Genomic DNA, 21,657 nt, shown 5'->3' with positions numbered 1-21,657 from the left:
TGAAATGTTATACTTTTTATATATATACACAAACGTGCTTATTTAATAAAACAGCCATTGGATTATTTGTTTCTAGCTTTTTATTTTGTAACCCTCCTTAGGCAAGAGCCCCAAAATGTACAGGAGAAAGCAATCTCAAGAAGGAAAAATCAAGTAATTTAGGAAAACACCACTGCTGCTGCTCCTGCTCCCACAGAATGAGCTTCAGGCAAAGTACAGAGTTAGCATGTTGAAAACAAACAAATTTTACTAAGTAAACTTTTACCAAAGGGCAAAAAAATTCTATGTAACACAGTATTTTACCAGCATCACTCTTTCCTCTTTGAACTGTTATGTTTGCAGTGGCAGACTCAGAAGTACCAAAGACAATTATTTAAGTAATTTCATACTCTACCCAATACAGTAATAATAGAGCAAATCCTCTTCCCTCAAAATTTCCTGAGGAACTGCTGGGTAAAAGGAAAAATTTCTAAAAATACCAGAAAGAGGAAGGGCTTACATGAAAAATCCCTCCTAAGAGAAAGAAAGTTTGTGTTCTGCATTAGCACTGCTTGTTTTTAGAGAAGGAAATACAGGGTATCTTCCATTTTAAACAACTTTGGCCTGTCTGGTAAAGAGTAGCTGCAGTAGAGCAGGATGACAAAAAAATAGAACAAAGAAATAACAGTTATATTATGGACATTTAACTAAGCCTTTCTGCGAGAGCCAGCCCAAGGCATCCATGAAATTGCTGTTCTAACTTGCACTTCGGTGCTCTCCAGCGGCAGCGGCAGCCGAGCGTCCTGCTGCGCCTCTTCGACCAGAACATCAGCTCATCCTGTCGGCAGCAGCTCCAAAGAACCAGAGACTCCATCTCCCAGCGCCGCACTGGCCCCCGCTGCCGTCCCGTTTGCGATAGCGCTGGTTATCAGACTGCCGAGACGGGCTCTGGAAAAGTACGCTCCAGCAAATCCTTCCTGTGGAGTCCTGCGATAAAGATACGCTTAAACTCCTGGTTTTGATGGGTAATTGCAAAAACCTCCAAGTTCTGAGACCCTTTAATACAGAAAAACCAAATTTAGGAAAAACTAGCTGGAAGTCTTTTTTTCTCAGCAACTGTCCAAGAAGGTACTCGAGTCCATTTCTGCAGGAATCACAGCGGCTCCAGCGAGGACCACAGTGTTAGTTACCAACCTCAGCAAAATCCTAACAGAAATAACAGCAAACACCGTGTCCTCAAACTAGCACTTGAAAAAAATGGTGAGAAAAACATTTTTGATGGTATTTACTGCCCTACAGTGTGTTCATCCATGTTATAACTTGGCTTGATCCCCGAAGTTCCATATGGAATCCTAGTTACAGAAAACCGCAGCACAATCTCATCCTGGAAAATCATACAGGACAATATTGGCGTCACTGAAATATGAAGGGCTCCACAGTCCAGTTAACGAGGACCTGAGAGGAAAAGGAAAAGCAGGATCCAGAAGGAAGGTTTGCCTTTAGCCAGCTGCACTTTTAACCACAGGAAGAAAAAAAGAGGAACACTAACGTGTTCTGAAGTACTCAAACTGCATTTGACAAATATCAACTAGAGCTAAAAGTTCATGACCGTGGTTAAGCAGGACAGTGAGCAGGACTACACGTGGAACTTAAAACACACAAGCTTTATAAAATACTAATTTTACATGTAAAAATCTAAATCAGTATATCTTCATTAAAAGAAATATATCCTGGAGTGCCTATTTCCCCATCACCATGACCAGTTCTTCCATGCCACTCACCTTGTGTGATACCGAAGCTGCAGAGCACTCTCCTGCCTTAGAAAAGCTGGAGGCCACTCTTTATTTTATGGAAGTCATTCTGGGTCCATAACAGTCCTGACCCAGGGATATTCAGTTCCGCAGAGCTGCCAGAGGAACAGAAATAAAGCACATAAGCAGACAGGCGACTCAGAAGCTCACATCAGCAGAGTAACTTTGAGCAGCGCTTTAAACTTGATAACAAGTTTGATTTCCAAACCAAAATGTCATTTTTCATTTTTAGCTCTGATCATTTACCTGCTGGAATGTCCTTAGTTTTTAATCAATTTGCTCAAGAGAGGCAACAATCCTAATGTGACAACAGTACCAAAGCACAAACCAAATGAAAGGTCACCAGTTCCTAACAATTGTGAGGGAGACATAACTTCAGAAATAACTACACAACAGTTTTCATCTGAACCTTCACCTGTCCTCTGCAGCCAGGAACACAAGTGACCAGGTGCGATGGAAACTCAGTAAGCAGCAGACACGAGAACAGTCAAAGCTACAACCACTGCAACGACCGCACATCCTGCATGTGGAAACGAGCCGCTCCAAGGGCTTGACAAGGGCCACGGAGACCAGCGCACTTACAGGGGCTTTGCAGGAGGCTGGTTTGTGGGGACACCCGCAGCGTGCTGAGTCATTTCTCATTCTACAAGGTGGCTCATTCTTGCAGAAGTTACCCAGTTAGGGCTGAGTCGCAGGACATCCCCCAGACAATGATGCATTTACACAGCTTGCTAACACAGCACACCAAGGAACAAGGAAAAATCTCCAAAGTTGCAAAACCCGTCTGTTTAAAGCATAACATATATGTTTTGCAAAGGATGGGCGGCACGTCAAGGCTGTCACAGACACCAAACTGAGTAAGTGGCCACTGTGGGAGGGACAGCCAGGTGGTGCAGGACGACTGGACAGGCTGCAAGAGCGGGCTGAGAACAACCCTAGGAAGTTCAACAGGGACAAGTCTGAGCTCTTGCACCTGGGACAGAAAGGGTTGTTGGGCTGCCCAGGGCAGTGGTGGAGTCACCGTCCCTGGAGGGTCGAATAGACGTATGAACGAGGTTCTCAGGGACAGGGGTAGTGCCAGTGTGAGGTTAATGGTTGGACTCGATCTCAAGGGTCTCTTCCAACGAAAATGATTCTGTGATTTATATACTGTTCCCAGACATCAGGTGCTGTCAAACACAAAGCTTAAAGAACACTTGGAGAACATATGAAAAGTTAAATTTCATCAATAAAACAAATCTTAAAAGGATCCACTTGAAACCTGGTATCTGACATTGTGAAGGAGAAAAAGGGAAAATACAGTTGGCTGGTGCATGTTTTTCAGTTTCTCTGTTCCTCACGCTCATGCACTCCGAGCTCCAAAATAGCATCCTCCAGGATAAGAATATATTCCATGGCTACTCACCATCTTACCCTTCAGCACACATTAGCCATCCCTCTCACCTCTTTATCCATCTCGTCCTTAGGACAACAAAATCCAGTCATTACCCATGACCATTAACCGATGAGTCCCATTTCTGCACTGTCAGTGCAGCAGCCCCTAAAGAGCTGCGTGCCAGCACCTCTAACCTCAGAAATGCTCCGTCCGCGCCGTCATCGTTTGCCAAAGCCACCCCTGCTGCCCGGGAAAACTGGCGCTGGAGTGAACAAAAAGCGCAGACGCCTACCACAAAAAACCCAAAGTGTCTGCCCGAGGATGACAGCAGCTATTCAAAGTTTCAGAGGTTGCCACAGCAACACTGAACACAAACTCTGACAACGCACATACACAGCACACACCAGACACCGCACAACAGAGCTCTGTCCTTGGGATCAGGGAGGAAGAAGCAGTTCCGAAGTATCCAAGCTTTACAGGAGCTTATCCCATGTTAAACAAAACCAAAAACCTCTGCAGACAGAAAAAAATTTCTGCAAAGACGACGGACATGTTTGAAAAGTTTCATTTAAACAGCAACTTCAAGTTACACACCAAAAAACCTGATGTCTTTTGCCAATGTTCAGTACCGGAATAACTGGCTGTAGGCAGGGGCTGCTGTTCAGAGCTCCTAGAGACACATAATTTCTCCCTTCAGGTCAGAACAGCTCTTAGACGGTCCCTGTTCAGATGAACCTGCCAGAGCCCTCGCAAAGCCAACAAAGCAGCAGTGGAGTCGGAGAGAAGATGGCCATGGCTTTTAGGAAGGACGTGTCCCGTTGCCTATGCTGCAGATGCTTTTTCCAAGCATCTTATGGGTATTTTCGAAGGACAGCACCAAATTCTCAGGATCTCTCGCACCACAGCGCAGCAGCCACCGCGAGCCCGGCAGAACGGCTGTGCAGACAAGCTGGAGGGCAGGATGAAAGCACAGGTAAACAGCAGACAGCCCTTCTGGAACAGCCCCTCAAAAACGCCTTTGAGGGGCAGGCACAAAACCCACAGAGCTGCAAGACAGCGGCAACATTTCTAGGCGGAAGAACATGTGAGAAGTAGCCAAGAAAGCGTGTTCCTCTGCCCCGGGGTTCCTCGCCCCCGGCTCCCGGTGCCGCACGGCCCGGGGCACACGGAGGAGCTGCTGTGCAAGGGAACGACGAACGAACAAGCTGCTGCTTTAACACCCCTGACCAAACTTGGACTCTTTCCAGGCACAGCTACAGGGATAAATAACGTTCTGCTCCTTTTGGTTTGGGCTAACGGCAGGTTTTCCTCACATTTCTTTCTGAGCTTTTTCCCTTGGGCTCCTGCCAGGCTGTGATCGGTGGCGAGCAACTGATCCATGAACAAGTCCTAGAATGCAAAACCTACAGAACATCACTGGGAGTGTGGATCAGTAACAGCGCGCCTGCGCAAAAACTCCCAACAGCGTTTCCAAAGAACAGCTCACAAATAAGAAAATAGTTCATTTGTAACTATGAGAAGCCATTTCAGTATCTAATTAGCAGTACAAATATTTTTTCTCTTTTTAAATTAAAATAGAGTGACTCTACAGCTATGCATTCTTTTAAACCTGCATGTTGCAGGTTCTTTATGACCAAGTACAAATCTGACTTTCCAAAGCTTTTTACAGCATGGAGGAGAGAAAAATACCCCGATGAGTCTGTTATGAGAAAGAGGCCTTTTAAAAGACAGCCATGCGTATTTCCTGAACTATTAACATTCAGGAAGAAGGAGGGATAAATGCATCCTAGGAGATCTTCCAGAGCATGCATCATGCTGTTGGGGTCCAGATTTAGCTGTACATTGGTTCCAGTATATAAAAATACTTGCACTAGCTGAGACCAGAGGTCTGAGTTGCCTGTCTCCAGATACCTGAGCCAGCACACAGGACCAGCGTTCCCAGCCACCTGCCAGCGGTTTGTGGATTAGAAACTTGCCGAGCCAAATGTCAGCCTGGTGTTTGGAAGCACCTGTTGGCGTGTGGGTGTTTGGTTTGTGTTTGCGGTTTTTTCTTAAGATCCTTTAAACATGCATCTTTGCAGACTTTTCAAGCAAGGATCTCAAATCACCTTTACAAACATTGTAACTCCCAGAATCCCAGTTCCAGCTTCCATTGTAATGACACTGTGACACTTTGCTCTTGAAGCACAATATGGAAAGCAAGCTTTGGAAAAACAGAAATCTTACCCACTTTTGACATCTAACAGTTACAAAAATCCTAACAAGTTTTACCTCTCAAACTCCTTCCAACAATCCTTACGTGTCCTCCAAATCCAAATAATTAGATCACATTTATTCTGAAGTCACAAGAGGTGATATAAGTCAGGGACAGACTGGAAGCTTTACCAAGTCACCATTTAATCGTAACACTCTACTGCTTTTGCCAGTGCTGTAAAACTACTGAGACCTGAACTGCTTCCCATAACTCACTGCAACAACTGACTGTCACAAAGCAGCTGCAAGCACCGAAGTTCGATACCAAGGAGAAATTCCTCCCGCAGGTGTTACAAAAGCAAACTGCAGTGAGCCCCCTTCCTGTGGATACTGTCCCTCCTCATCTTCGGGCTTTCCCTCCCACGCACCTCAAAGTGCTTCGGCATTTCAGAACGAGTCCTCCTTCCCGCACAGGACCAGCCAGTCTGGGAAACCCAACTGGGGAGACCAGCGTCAGCCTCCCAAGGCTTCTAGTCCTGAGCACTTTTAATTGCAAGGCCACAGTTCTTCCCCTTATTCGCCCCAGTGGATCAGCAGGCAGATTCCGCATCAGCTCTCAGCAGCTTACTTTAAAAATTCTGCACTTCCAGACTAGTAATTCTAAGGGATCAGCAGACTGTACCGCACTAACAGCATCAGAGAACACTGAAGGTTGTCAGCACAGTCTGAAGAACAGGCTGTTCTGCTATTACACTATCCCTGCAAAAGCCCTTCCAAACACACACACTACTTGAAAAATCTGTGAGAAGCACAGTTAGTATTAATATTAGTATTAAAGATCGCAGCAGATACTTGGGTCAAACTATTTAGTCAAACAGAAGTAAAGAGGAAATACCATCCTTGTTCGCATTATATAGTACAAGACACAGAGAGACAAACGTGTTTCATGGTTCAGGGGCATCACAGCATCACTCACCTTGTACTGGGTGTTTTCCACTCATCTCTCGCCGGCTGATCGAGCAGAGACATCATGGAATAATTGTCCAACATGAGACCATCAGGGTCATCTGTCTGACCCGGGAGCTTCCCAAGAGGGAAGTCTTTCCACTGCACTTCATCTGGGTAGAAACAGTACAGAAACAAGAAATCTGAGCTCCCCAGAGATTTTCAAAGCTCCCCCCAAGTCCACAAATACTGTCTCATGCAACTCAGCCGCTCAGCAAAAACAAACAATCCCAGGCACTCTGCAAAAGTTTGAACTATAGTTTTAAGTAACTTTATTTCTAACCTTACTATCTCTTCCAAAGAAAGTCTCAGTAGTATGTGAGAACAGGGACACGTGAGTCTTGTAACATCATGGACTCTACACAGTGCATCTCATCCAAACCACTGTGAAACAATAACCTCTAAAAGAAACCCCACAGTATTCCAGAACAATGCTTCATATTTACCTTCCTCTTTTAAGCATACTTTTGTTTGAAACACATACATTGACTTATATACATTCATTTTAGAACGTCACTCTGCATACTTCTGTAAATGGAAAGACCGTTTGTACCCAGATGAAGACAGAAACAGCAGCTCAGCATCAGCAGCTCCACAGCAGCTTCTCACGGCTTGCTGAGACCGCCAGCTGCACAGCAACCGGGGACCGAACCCACAAATGTACCAGAGGATAAGGCTGGAGAAACCGAAGTGACCAACAAAGACTGACAGGTGGGATGGGATGAAACGGCCAAGAAGAATATGACAATGTCTTGGAAATTTTGCTATTTGGTTTTATGAGCACCTATTGCTATTTCCTCTTCAGGACTTCATATCTGTTGAATTTGGCTTCCAGTGGGGACCAGAAACTGCACAATGGGAAACCATCCACCACAACTGGTAACATCAGAGAGCCCAGCCCTTTGTTATTGTGGTGCCAAAATTTCAAAGGCAGTTCCCAATACGGAAATCCCTCTTTAAATCTCATTCTTACTTCACATCTAACTAAAGATACAAATTATTCCGTGTCATTGTATTGACAGTCAGATTTCTTAAGTCCATGTGCTTTCTTGATGGCAGAACACTTGTTTCTGGAAAGCTTGATAGGAGCTCAGCAATGAGCAGCAACCAGAAGCCTTCAGAAGACAAGGGACCCCACTCCAGCGAGCCAGCAACCACCACACGGACTGTCTGAGACCCTGCTGCCCACATACAGCTTGGCCTTGTCCTTCTCTTAGCCTGAAACCGATGTGCTTTGTGTACCTGGTACCTGCTCAAAAGCCCAAGCACCATCCTAAAGCACCAACAGGTGTATTTATTGGTTTTTCCTTTTAGACCATTCCTGGGCATTTACTAGAACACAAAAATCTTCACATAGGACAGTGCTTTCTAAGTGTTTTAATTTTACAACTAAAAAATGGGCAGAAATGGCATTTGGTAACATCCAACACAGCTGTACGGCAAACACCATTATATATCTTTAATAGGCTAAGACCTCTCTTTGGGGAGTAACCCAGTAAACAGCTGATATCCCACATGTTGTCATGGGTTTGTATGTACCTACTGGCTATAGTTTCCAGTTGTTTAAGGATGGTAACACAGACGTTATTCAAACAGAAATTAGGTTTACCCACAAACAATGACATAAACAGAATCTTCACAAAAATGAGGTGGTTCAGGTCATAATGCCTGTTCCTTCACTGAAAGCCTTGCTTGATCTGAAGCAAAGTCACTGAAGCACAGGACAATGTTGCTTGTTCTCAAACCACCCAGCTCTAACAAGCTGCTCACATCAGCACAACTAAGCCAGGCTGCTTAGGCAGACTGGTTGGGTTTTTTTTGACCTGGGAAAACTTCCCTGTGAGTGGGGTGTAAGAGTTCATTGTGTTCTAATGGCTGCTGTTCTTCCTTTAAGCATCAGTTTTCCTCCACCTCCACTCCACCAACCTCCTCGTCCTGTCTTCAAGTCTCTCCATAAATCAGTCACCCAAAATCTCCTTAGCTACAGAACCCTCCACCGCAACAAGAAAGTACAGCTACCATAATAAAGCTAATGAAACAGCAGGTGTACTGTTTATTCCCTCTAAAAACTTGCCTCGCTCCTTTCTTTTGCCTCCCACCTGCCATGGCAGCAATCTTCCTGGAGCGGGGAACTTGGAGCACGCGACTGGTGCTTTCCAGCCCCGCCAGACTGGGCCAGCCGGTTCCCCCGGGTCCGACAAACAGAAGAAATGTCCGTGTGCTTCCTGCCGTTTACAGCTGGCACATGTGCTGCCCCACCAGTTGGATACACTGAAGTTTTAAACAGTTTGGAAAAGCCTGCTATGAAATGTAATGAGGTAGTAACACTCCTGGAAAAAGCACTCACAGTATTCTAAGCATTTAAGAGAGATGACTCCTGCACATAAACAGAAGACTGGAAAAAAGCAGAGTTTTCAGTGATTTGGCACTTAGATCATTTTGAAGCACACTTCCAATTCTGGCCAGGCCCAACGGGCTGAGATGCCTTTGTATTTCAAATAACATTTGCCAGTGACAAAGGTTGTCTAAGCCTTACAAAGTCACGTTTACCTGCAGTGACCTGCCAGGCGGAGCCCTGCAGCGCTGCCCTTTTCTCAGCCAGAGCCACCACGTTACCAGGATGAGCAAGTGCTTCCAAAGGATTTGTTTCGGTCACCATCTCTTCTTCCTCCTCCACGTCCTCTACATCATCATTTCTCTCCGGTACATCTTCTTGTTTCTCTACAGTCTGCCCTTGATTTTTAACCTGATTTTCTTGCTTGGCCCTCCACTGTAAGCTCTCAATAGTGTAAACTGGCTGTTCACCGCAGTCTGAAGAGAGGCCTGTGCAGGACAAGGGGCCAGCCCCTTCCGTGTAAACAGAAGCGAGATAGAGAAGGTTCTTCCGTGAAGAACGTGACAAGCGAGGTCTCATGATTGTGAGTATCCTAGAAAGGAAAAGGCCAACACAGAAGTCTTACAAGCAAAAAAGATTCCAGATGAGGGTTTATCAAGCTGAACAGAATTTTATGTGTGCGTTTGCTCCAGGACAGCTCACCCACATATCTCCTAAGAGGCCAATCTGATTATTCCCTGGTGGGTGGATGCCAGGATACTCCTGTTTGTTGTTAAAGACTTGGGACACTTCTAACTGAACTCCCGCTTTGCTGTTTTCATGTGAAAAAGTTACCACTTGTGCTAAACGTGACTCTATAAGCAAGTCACTGCAATGTGACTGCTACCAAGTCACTTTCCTTCTGACCAGGTCGCTTCTTTAACACCTCCCCAGATAATCTCCGCTTTCATTTTGAAGGTGGGATCCTTTTAAATTATCCTCGGTCTTGTCTGTGTAGAATCAATGGGGAGGTGAGAAGCAACAAGCAGGGCTTTCTATGCACCTGCCCCCGTCTCTACTAGATGCAAAGGGGAGCGAATGCTGCTGTAACCCAGTGCATCATACGGGAGGGGCCGGAGCGGCTCCACAGCACCGTCTGCTGCCCTTGTCTGCGCCACAGGGTCACACTTACAGCTGCAGAAGGTGTGGGGTTGCCCAGCAGGGAGCTTCCAAGCAGTTATCCGTCAGTCTTATCCACTGCAAAGGAACTTTGTGGAGGAACAGGTCCTTCCCAGACACCTGCTTGTTAGACTGTTGTTTTTTCTTCGCTTGAAAGAAGACAATAGAGACAACAAGGTACTCAAAACTCATTAAAGATATGCTCTTTATCCCTTTGCATTTTTACTGGAACACTCATCCTCAAACAGGCCGGCATTCCGAGCCCGAGACCAGATGTAATGACCGAACACATCCAGTGTGCTGAAGGGACCGGCCACCACGTCGCGCCAGCCCCACCAGGCGTGACCACGGAGCCGGCGCCCCCGGCGGGTTCAGCGCACGCCAGCCCAGGCAGCATTGTCCCAGATATACATAAAAATATAAACATATATATATAGTACACTGCTCCTGGAGCCTCAGATCACTCCAGACAGTGCTGCAATGAGTAGACTGAGCAGCTGGGAACTGCGGCCATTTGGAATCCGGGTACATAACAGACGTGCTCAGCACTGACTGAGCATCAAACATGGACCTGCGGCCGCCACAGAGACTGGAACAATCCTGGTGCAAAACCAACCAGCTGGAAATCTCCTCAGGGATACACTATATTGCAGTACTAGAGTCCCGTTAACAGAGTTCCTGTGACACGTTCCAAGTAAGTAAAGCTCTTCTATGCCTCTGTTCCTGGAGTGAAACACTCAGTTTGCCAGTTTAAACAGTTCTAAAGAGTTAAGAACAGAAAACAAAATATTACTTACTACTTTTGTCTAAGTTTAGAAGGCATGAAAATCCTGTGATGGGATTAAAAAAGGCCGGCAAGACGACGCGTCTTGTAAACACAGGCTTCTGTTACATGAGGAAATTACTCGGAACAGGGCACTCCTAACAGGTTGCATACAACATATTTATTTGTTATCTGCTACAACTATATACCTGGAAAAAAACGGCACTTCAGGGCACGATCTTTCGTGGGAGAGATGGGCTTTTCCTATCCTGAGGAGGCTGCAGCAAACTTGTCAGTAACAATTCCAATTTTGTGCTAAGAAATGCATGACATACAGAAGCTGCAGGCTGAAAAGTTTAAGAAATGCAAAAATAAAAGGTCTATGTTCAAATGCTAAAATGTAATAACTAGGTTATTGTGCTTTCCATCTAAAGCTCACAACACTCTCCCAATTTTCGCCACAGTACAGAAAAGACTCATTTTTTCACACACAGAAATTGCAGACGTGCTCACCAGCGTTCACTTTGGCAATGCCAATCAGCAGCTCAGAAATCCAGTTGATCAGGAACTGGGGCCGCAGCTCTGAAGAGTCAGAACATTCCTTTAGCTCCATGAACATTTTCTCTATTAGGGTCTGTGTAAAACTTCGGGAAAGGAGGCCTGTGAGCAAAGGCTGCCAAAAGCAGTAAAACGTCTGGGGGATTCTGAATTGCCATACCTCTTTATTTGCTGCAATTAAACAAAAAAAAGGTAAGCCCAGAACCTCTGGTTTATAATTTTTCTTTTCTCACAGGTATGACATGTTTTCCAAACTTAAGCAGCTGGTTCGAGGGGGCTTCCAGGGATCCCCGCTGAACCTGGAACTATTCTTATGCTAGGGAAGTAAAATAAGCAGCAAATTGATAATTAACACAACAGCTCAATGAAAGTAAAAAATACAATGCCTGATCTAATAACTTGGTAAACTGCAGGAAAATCTACCTGTTTTCCTAATCCCTTCCTAGTCTCAGCTTATTTCACATGTAATGAAGAGCTATTCTGTCTAAAAACATACTGCCCAAAGAAAGCCCATTGAGCAAAGCAACACAGAGCCAAAAAACTCCTAAATTTTTACTACTGTTATATAATCACAGAAATGTGAGGATCTGTCTTGGAAAGCTCTTTGGCTGTTGTTTCGAAGAGCTCCCAGGGAAACATACAAATTACTAATTTTCATTGCCTCTAGGTATCTAAGCCTCTTGCAGAACATCCATGCAGCTCCACATGTACGGGCAGCAGCACGGAGCTAAGATGCAACTGGTGAACAAGGCTAAAAAAACCAAAACCCAACACCGTAGATTTGCTTCAAATTTTCAATGTAGAAAAGAAACTAGAGAAATCAGTGACTATGGCAGATAAGGGCAGAGATGAAAACTTCGGGAGACGGTTTGGCCAGGCAGCATTCAGTGCTGCAGAGCTCTTCCATGGAGAGAGAATTACCCAATAACAGCAGCTAAGCGTGGCCATAAAGTGGTCTGGAGAAGAGGTCAAAAGATGTTTAAAGACCCAGACACATGAAAAATACACAGAGAATTACAGTTTTCAATATAATGAGAAAAGGAAAAACCTGAACCAACTTGCACACAACACTAGCTATGGTGGTGACCAAATCACTAACCTTCATACTTGATATTGAGCATCTTCAGACATTCCATCTTGGGGATGAGAAAGCCATCGCTGAGAAGAGCTTCAGCCACGGCCTCCCTAGAGCAATCAGAGTCTCATTAATGCCACTTACGCCTTCGGATTCCAAACGGCCGCTTGTACCAGAGAGGCCCCTGGGGCAGCACCAGCCCAGCTGCATTTGTGATACACAACAGACTCCGCAGGACGGAACGGTAAACAGCTGCAGCACTTCAGGACAGATATGAAGCAAAGCAGAAGCAATTACCACTATGGTACTCAAAAAACAACTTCTAGGAACCTCTGTGTTCACTTACATAAACATATACACACAGCCATATGTTTAAAGTTTGTGGGGTTGAAGTAAAAGTGACTTTATTATAAGCACTTGCACACTCATTGCTGCTTTGGTAGCATAATAATATTCATCTTCTCGAACAAATGTCATGGTTGAGAATGGATCAGGAGCAGCAGCTACAGAGGGCAGAGCTTTTATTGAATTTCTGAAGAATCACAGAATCATTTTGGTTGGAAAAGACCTTTAAGATTATAGAGTCCAACCGTTAACCTAACACAGCCAAGTCCACTAAAGCACGTCCCTAAGCACCTCACCTGCACGTCTTTTAAACCCCTCCAGGGATGGTGATTCCACCACTTGCCTGGGCAGCCTGTTCCAATGCCTGGCAACTCCTTCCATGAAATTTTTTTCCTAATATCCAACCTAAACCTCCCCTGGTGCAACCTGAGGCCGTTTTGTCTCATCCTATCACTTGCTACTGGGGAGAAGACACCAACCCCCTCCATGCTCCAGCCTCCTCAGGCAGTTGCAGAGGGCGAGAATGTCTCTCCTCAGCCTCCTGCTCTCCAGGATAAATAACCCCAGACCCCTCAGCCTCTCCTCATAGGACAGAGATTAACAACTCAGTCCTCAAAGAAGCTGAGGAAATCAACCAACTGCTTTCACCAAGACCAGTGGAACAACATGGTGAAATGCAGTGCAACAGGTCTACAAGCCCAGCTCTGCAACCTACGCTTCACCTCGGCTCCTTATCACAGATGTACCTGTTCTCTTGCACCAGGTCTTTGATCTGAGCCAAAATCCACTCCACTTCTGAAGAGGAATCGGACCACAGCTCCCGAGACTTGGACACAGACTGCACAGTCTGCATAACCTGCAGGAAGGAAAAATCCAAACGTTAATGGCAAATATGCTCGTGGTGAACAGAAAGTCATTTCTATAAAGAGAATATGCATATGCCACATGTATTTCATCAACAGCACTTCAAATACTCACTAAAGTTCCCCTTCCTAGCAGCATATTAAAAATTAATATAAACAATGTCGTACTTTGAAAAGGACTGCATTAAAAAGGCAGCGTCACCAAGGCATCACAGTCCTGACGTGCTCATTCTGGTTCTAAACCTTGCCCTCCCTGACTTCAGCACAAACCAGGACAGATTTTGCATCATTAACTTCACATGTGGGCTAGGGATGAGGCTTCCTACTTAGGACACAGTTTTGCCAGTCATGTTATGCATACAGGAAATCAAAACAAATCGGCACAGCCATCTAAGCAACCTGAGATGCTGAGAGCATCTGACGAGTGGAAGCAGCACACAAACCAGACTACCAGGTTGTACCAAGAATGGAAGAGAGAATATGGAAGGTTAGTACTCATGTGAAAGCCAGTGATTTCTTGGTTTGATTTATACGTTATCTGGGTCTGTCCAGTAGGGCAAGACATGTCTTCTACTTCTGCTCACCACCTACGCAAGTAACAATTCTATCCTCACCACCTTCTATAAAATACTGGTATGAAGCACGTTACATCACCAAGTATCTAGCAGATTCTTTTTGGAAGACAGTAACTACTGAGAGAAAATAAATTATTTTTTCCTACCAGGTAGGAATGTAATTTAAATGAGATTGGAAAACCAAGGTGTGGTTTTCATGACTGTGATTAGCTCTCTTCACCTGCATCTGCAAAGCTACCACTGCATGCAAAAGAGACTTGAACAACAAATCAAGTATAAACACATGACCTAAAGTGACTGAAGAACCTGTAGCCTACCCATACAAATAATCAGACAAGAAAGTCCACAGTCCCCATGACAAAGCTTATTTTATATCTTAGATTACGCCTTACAACTTCACATAAATTTTTAAGTATAATAAGTAGTTAACAAAATAGCTAGAGAAGTATCTGTATCAGAGACTGTACAGTTACACTGTTATGCAGATGACTCTGAAGCACTGATAAGATATCCCTTCTGTATCACTGACACTTCTGGACAGATTCTGACTGGGGAGGATGCTAAAGGGAGAAAAAAGGGATCCCTACAGTTAAATGAAATAAACTCCTGGCACAGCACCCGAGTCCTGCTCCGGCATTTCAAACGAGGCCTGTCCACGAGCACCAGCTCCGCAGACTTACTGCCCCCAGCAGGGAAGGGGAAGAACACAATGTGCTGATGATCGGACTGCACTTACCCGAAACTGCTCGTTCTTGTAGGATATCAGTACATCTCTGACTTTTTCTGGAAATAAACATAAATAGATAGTTTAAACAGGGAATGGATCAACTATAAGAGACAATTCTGTACCAGGGCAAGCTGCTTTGTTCTGCCAATTATGTACTCAAGGAAGACATCAGTCAAATGAAGTAATGACTCCCATAGCTTCCAGGCTCTGCCGGCAACATTAATTTTATCAAGTGAGGTTGATGCAGGAGTTCAGTATTTTATCACTAACAGCAGCCAAAGACAAACAAGTTCAATAAATCCAGAAGATCCAAAAAATGCCGAAATAGATCAGCTTAGAAGAAATTGTTCCTATTGGCAGTTCATGTTCTGACGTGTATTTGTATGCCTTATACTTGCATTCTGAATCTATTCCAACTGCACTGTGGCTGTTCGCAAACCAACAGTATGCTTCTCGGACTTCACGAAACCCAAATTTACCATCTGCATGAAATGTCTTTTCTCCACGTGTTGACCACTTTTACTGTACCTGAAACAGCACCATCTTCCAAAACACTTTGCCATTCAGGTGTCACCGTCACCGGCTATCAGGATGCCCACCCACCCAGTATCGGCCAGATAAAACTTCAGATGCATTTGAACTGCAGGGCTGACACACCATTGCCATTCCATTACTCCGGACACATAAATCACAGAACCTACTGTATTATTCTGTGGTTCTCTCTTTTGGCAACTGGGGTGGGGTGGTTTTTTTTTTAGAGAGAGGAAGGAATAGCACGTGCTTGGATCTCCTCCATGAAGTCGCACCAGACGTACTCTCTTACAAGAGAAGTGCTTAAGTGCTGCTGCCTTCTGAAGTTTAGTACTGCCTCTCCGTTTGGATTGTTTTAATAAATTCTGTATTAAACTCAAAGCACACAACAAATTAGCTAATATCTTCTAGATCACAGTTACTGTATCTACGTATTAGTCTGTTATAAAGGAATCTAGAAAAGACTTGCAAGAAATCCATGGATCCCAAAGGCAGAAAGATCATTATAATCACTATGTGTGACTTTCCAGAGAGCAATAAGGGTCATTTCAGGACTTCTGCACAATCTCTGGACCTTGGACTGGGCTGCTGTAATCTGTTCGGGGAATAACTCCCCATAAACATGCCGTATTTTGTCAGAAAAATACACGACTAATTGTTTTTACTGTGTGAGGTACTGTTCGATACCTGACATGCCTTGCAGAACAGCCATTCCGTCTGAATGCCCAAGCCCACCAGTGAGTCATTCAAACCAGAAACCGGCTTTTGAGAAAAGCTCCGTATTTTTGGTTCAAAGACTTCTGGTGATGGAAAAGCAACCACTGGAAGAATTTACCAAAGTTTTCCCAGTTTTGCACTTCATATCTTAGATGATGTCCAGGTAGAGTTACCTGTGGTTCTTTTATTTAATACAATTGACAGCTTATGATTTTTCTGTCCACCTGCAAAGTATTTGAAACTTGATGAGCTGCCTTGTCCTGCTCTGGCTCTAGATATGAATCAACAGTTTTGAGGGCTACAAAGGGACCACGGTCACCTTTGTCAGTAGTGGCCTCAATAACAAAACTGTGGCTGATTAGACACTACAACTAATTTTTATAATGTCTGGTCCGAAACCATACCAGTATAAGTGTTGCTGCTAATTAGGAACTGCATATTCAATTGCAGTAAAAGGTTTTATGCTACAAATTCAGCGAGCTAACACCAAAAAAGTCAGTCACCCCAAGAAACCAGCAAGGTCCAAAGAGGAATCCCAAAACCTGAGCTGAAGGTAAATCTGTATGGCACTCAGGGCTGGAAGATGACACTTTCAAACTGCTTTCTCTAGCACGAGACAGATCTAATCCTTGTATCTGCCGTTGTTCTAGGGACACTTACCATGGAATTCCTTGTGTTTCTGACAGGCCTCATGCTGTGGGGTTTGAATCTCCCACGCATCGCTGTCCAGCTCGGCATTTGCTTCCACCCCCTCCTGCTCCTCGTCCTCGTCCTCGCTTTCTTCACACAAGTTATTGCCCAGCTGACGACTCCAATACGTCTTTCGTAGCCATTCCAACACAACATCACAACCTAAGGGAGAACAGAAAACGTTCTCTTCTCAGGGACGTTTTCTTTGTTATTAAAAGAAAAAACCATACAGGTGTCACATTGCTAACCTGCACTGTGAAAAGAAATGCTGTTGACAAGTTACAAACCCTGAAATCACATACAATTCCATTGATGAAAAAGTGAATGAGGTTTTTTTTTAAATAACACAACAAAAAAACCCCTACAACCTGTTATCACGGTGTTGCGGTTGAGACGGACAAATGACATAGACCAAATGCTTAAGTACGAACAGCAGCCTCCATTTATTGCCACAAATGCCTTTTTATGTAGTCTTTACCAGTTCATGTGTCTTTTTGCTATTGGTTACAGGCTGCAATAGTAACATCTCATTGGCTAATTTTGCTATTGTCAATGTTACTCTTTTACTCCCTTCTCTCTCACAGGTACACCTTAATACCTCCAGATACTCCTTTACTCCCATCTTTCTCATGTGTAGACCTTAATATCTTCAAGGCTAATTTCTGTTCCCATACCCTCCTTCAGGGAATCCACAGATCCACTGTGGTTTCCCACATCACGGGCCTGGTAACACCCACCCACTGCCTTTTTGGCAACAAAAAGGACTGGACACTGCTATAGCGCTGCACCTCCTTCAAGTTAGGCCACATTTAAGCAGAAACTAAGTCCCAGCAGGAGAGTTCTGATAAGAAAATGCGTCAATTCTTTAGTGTCACCATGACCAACATGGTGTCTATAATAGTAACATTAATTTTTTGTGCAGAGACTACATTAGGCATATGTTAGAATGTAAAGAAAACCCCATTTCTCCCATCACAGTTTTCAGTATCCAACTCAGTCTAAGGACCCTGACGAAGGTTGTTTAACTGGCTCCTCAGTGCTTAACCCCAAATTCCCAGGAATTCCTTCAAATGCCAAGAGCTGGCGATTCAGACTTGCAGTACCTACGGCATTTCTTCCTAAATGGGATTTTTTTTAAGTCTCAGGAGTCTCTAAACCATTAGGAAAAGCATTTACCTCCTTCCCACTTCCTGTGCTATAAGGAAGCAAGAGGGCTGAACTATTGTTTCCAGTATTTTTTTCAAGGGAAGGAAAGTCTCTGAGCACCTGCCCTGTGATGCACCAGAGACTGGAGCCACCGCACACAGCTCAGCTGTCCCCCCGGGCCAGTGACAAACCCGCCCAGTGCCTCACTCCATGCTGTCCCTGCCAGGACCAGCCCACGGCTCGTCCCACAACCCCCCAGAACGGTGGCGGTGCTCCCCCAGCGCCCGCGGCACCGGCACCCTGGTCACCGCCAGCAGCACTCACCCCTGCGGCACAGAGCCAGGTGCGGCAGCTTCCCGTGGGTCAGCTCATGGCGGAGATCCACCACCCAGATGGGGATGTCCACCTGCAAGAACAGCCGCAGCGTCACCCGGCTCCCTGTGCACGCTGCCAGGCTGCAGAACCGCTGCCTCCTCAGGCGGCTCCTGCACCGCAGCGCCAGCACACGGCCCAGAGCCCCGAGAGCCCTCCTCCCTCTGGCCTCGCGTCCGCACTAACTTGGGATGTTACAGGTGAAGTTCTTCAATGTTACTTGCAACAGCAGATATCTTTTTAGACAGAGGTGCTGTGTGTAATTTAGCAAGATACTGAGAAGCAGTTAAATTACACTTAAACCGATGAAATATTCTGGATGACAGTTTGTGTATCAAAGATACAAACCATGTCATATATAATACACAAATCATACACACTCTAGGTTGTGTGCAATTTTTTTGCAATTTTCCTAAGGACAGTCAACCTAAATTATGCAAGATCTCTGTTTTTAAGCTTGATCAGTTTTCAATGGTGAGAAGCAGCATCCTTCTTAGAAACCCAGAAAAAAATACAATCAATTCACCATTGTCACAGACAAGGCTGCATATATAGGAGAGTCCCAAATACTGTCTTTTCTTAATTTTCAAAACTTCCTGTTCAGACCCAGATATGATGCTCAGTCCAGCTGGCAATAAAAGGACTCAGGCTGGTCCTGCTACTAGTGACATTGTGACCCTTCCCTCCTCCGCAGACCTCACTTCAAGCAACAGGCACAAGATGAAAATGCCTGCAAATGTGATTAAGGGTTTTTTAATATAAAAATCTGCTTGTCAAAGACTACAATTTATAAACCACGAATTTAGCTCTTTTTCCATATCTCAGTAGCTAAGGAAAATAAAGAAGTGTGGCATATATGTCAAGTGGGACTATTTACATGCAAATCAAGACTTTTGATCACATGATTCAAAATGTTTTAATGAAAATCAGCCTTTGTTACTCTTAATCTGACTTTAAAGAACAAAGTTTTAGAACTAGTTACATCAAGCCTCTTTAAAATTTTGCATTTGGAAAGAACTGGCATCTATATTCACTACTTCGGTTACAAAGGAATGACCCCCCACTACTCCCTCCACCCAGTGTTGTTAACAGACAATGCATATGCTCTCTGTATATACATAAGTTATGCAGAAACTCTTATGAAACATTTACCTCTCTGGCTAATTGCCTCAGCGGAATGCTGACCATCTTCTGTTTCCTTTCTGTGATCAAGTTGACAAACCTGTACACAGGTAACAGACAAGATAAATGACCACCAAGAGCTGCAAAGAAACCTGGAACCCCAGAGACAAACCCCCCTGTGGTCCCAAAGATGCAAAGTGAAATCAGACAGCTGAACAATCCACTGCCCAGGTCTCTCTCCGGCCCCCAGAGTCCTCCCTACCTCACAAGCGCCAGCCCATAGGAGAGGATGAGCTCATGCGACTTCAACCTGCCAGATGAATCCAGGACCTTGCAGCGAATCAGTTCGGCAGTGCAATCCACTGCAAGCGGCATTTTGGGACCATACCTGGAGATGAAGGAAAAGCGGGTGAGCGGTCTCTCAAGAGTACAGTCCCTCTGCAAAAGGTGTGCCTTTCCTGCTGCTTTTTTGTGCTCTGTGGTACACAACAGCTTAAGAAACAGCATGCAGAAGGACAGCATCAAAGAATCTTTCCAGAAGGCTTTCACATGGAACAGCACGATCACATGGCTCCTGCTACGCATATTTTAAATGAGCACTTACAGACACTCAGCACACAGACAATACCAGATGCCAAATCGAGACCAGTCTTGTGTGTGGGTGCAGTACGACCAACACAACCAGAACAAGGCGATCTGGGCCCGCGGGTGCGCACCCTGCAGCCTCTGCCTCGAGAAACGCGCCCGCCCGCCCGCGGGCTCGCAGGGCCTGTGCCCCCCGCCCCGGCCCGGCCCGGCCCGGCCCGGCCCGGCTGGGCTGCGCCCCGGGGCCGCCGCACGGGGAGCGCGCCAGCGACAGGGGCTGCCCCGGCGGCACCGGCCACCGCCGCGCACAGCCCGGGCCGGGGCAGCGGGGCGCCCGGGGACAGCGGCCGGGAGGCAGCGCGGCCCCGCGGTCCCACAGCGCGGCCCCGCTCGCGGTCCGCGGCCCGTACCGACTCTTCCAGGCCGAGACCCGGTCCAGCGCCTCCTGCTGCAGACGGCTGTCCCCGCAGTACAGCCCCACCATCACCTGGTCCCACTCCGCGCGGCCCCTCCACGCCACCACGGTCCGCAGCGGCTTGAGCCGTTTGCGGGCCGGGGACGAGCACCGCCGGCCGCGGGGCCAGCCCGGCTCCGCGCCGCCCGCCATGCCGCTTCCTCTGGCCCGCCCGCCCTGCGCCTGCGCTGCGCCTGCGCCGAGCCGAGCCGAGCCGAGCCGAGCCGAGCCGAGCCGCGCCGAGCCGAGCCGCGCCGAGCCCAGCCGAGCCGCGCCGAGCCGAGCCGAGCCCAGCCGAGCCGCGCCGAGCCGAGCCGAGCCGCGCCGCGCCGAGCCGAGCCGCGCCGCGCCGAGCCGAGCCGCGCCGAGCCGAGCCGAGCCGCGCCGCGCCGCGCCAAGCCGAGCCGCGCCGAGCCGAGCCGAGCCGAGCCGGGCCGGGCCGGGCCGGGCCGAGCCGGGCCGGGCCGAGCCGAGCCGGGCCGGGCCGAGCCGAGCCGAGCCGCGCCGAGCCGCGCCGCGCCGAGCCGCGCCGCCCCGAGCCGAGCCGAGCCGCGCCGAGCCGCGCCGAGCCGAGCCGAGCCGGGCCGGGCCGGGCCGGGCCGGGCCGAGCCGAGCCGAGCCGCGCCGAGCCGAGCCGAGCCGAGCCGGGCCGGGCCGGGCCGGGCCGAGCCGAGCCGAGCTTCCGGCTCCCGCCCCTGGCGAGCTGGGTGGCGGCCGCGGTGCTTTGCGGGCGGCCGGCGGGGGGTGCGGGCTTTGCTACGGACTCGGTGGTTCTCGGCCCGCCTGGCAGCGCCGGGCTCGCCCGAGGGCTGCAGGACTCGTGTCCGGGTGTGTGGGATCCCCCCCAGCGATGGTCACAGCTGAGAGGCGCTTTGGGTGTTGTGAGGACGGTGCGGGACGGACGCGTCCTGCTCTGTTCTGGGGCGGTGGGGTGTGTTTGGGGTCCGGGTGGAGGGGAAGGGCGGCCCGGGGGCTGCAGGGCAGGCTGCTGCTCCTGGGGGCCCAGACCTCCCAGCCTTGGCTGTGTGCTTAAGCGCTTGCAGAAGTCAACCGCTCGGCTTCCCAGCAGCAGCACTTCACAGATCTTGACAGCAGGCTGAATCATTAAATTGTCCAAGTTATAAATTGTCTTATCTTTGGAGGCTTTTTTTTTTTTTAACTTCTCTCTTCACAGAATCCCAGAATGTTTGGGATTGGAAGGGACCTGGAAAGCTCATCCAGTGCAATCCCCCCATGGAGCAGGAACACCCAGATGAGGTTACACAGGAAAGTGTCCAG

The 21,657-nt window shown here is 47.2% G+C and overlaps 1 protein-coding gene across 2 annotated transcripts; it reads right to left on the bottom strand.

Moving 5' to 3' along the window:
- Window positions 1-76: 76 nt before the first annotated feature.
- Window positions 77-20,634, bottom strand: LAS1L (LAS1 like ribosome biogenesis factor). 2 transcript variants are annotated; one of them, XM_080352890.1, is made up of 14 exons: window positions 20,336-20,634; window positions 19,603-19,728; window positions 19,371-19,440; window positions 18,171-18,252; window positions 16,671-16,862; window positions 14,772-14,818; window positions 13,344-13,453; window positions 12,277-12,362; window positions 11,133-11,348; window positions 9,870-10,005; window positions 8,914-9,290; window positions 6,335-6,476; window positions 1,761-1,885; window positions 77-1,434 (listed from the first exon to the last, which is right to left on the bottom strand). In XM_080352890.1, exons 1-13 carry the CDS (start codon window positions 20,530-20,532, stop codon window positions 1,798-1,800), a joined length of 1,869 nt encoding a protein of 622 aa, XP_080209016.1. In that variant the 5' UTR covers window positions 20,533-20,634; the 3' UTR covers window positions 77-1,434; window positions 1,761-1,797. The 2 variants fall into 2 exon arrangements, with proteins under 2 accessions (XP_080209016.1, XP_080209015.1); XM_080352889.1 differs by having other exon boundaries at window positions 77-966.
- Window positions 20,635-21,657: the final 1,023 nt, after the last annotated feature.

The sequence above is a fragment of the Nesoenas mayeri genome (genome assembly GCF_963082525.1).
Source record: "Nesoenas mayeri genome assembly, chromosome: 13".
NCBI classification, from domain to species: domain Eukaryota; kingdom Metazoa; phylum Chordata; class Aves; order Columbiformes; family Columbidae; genus Nesoenas; species Nesoenas mayeri.
This window is presented reverse-complemented; position numbering and strand designations above follow the sequence as displayed.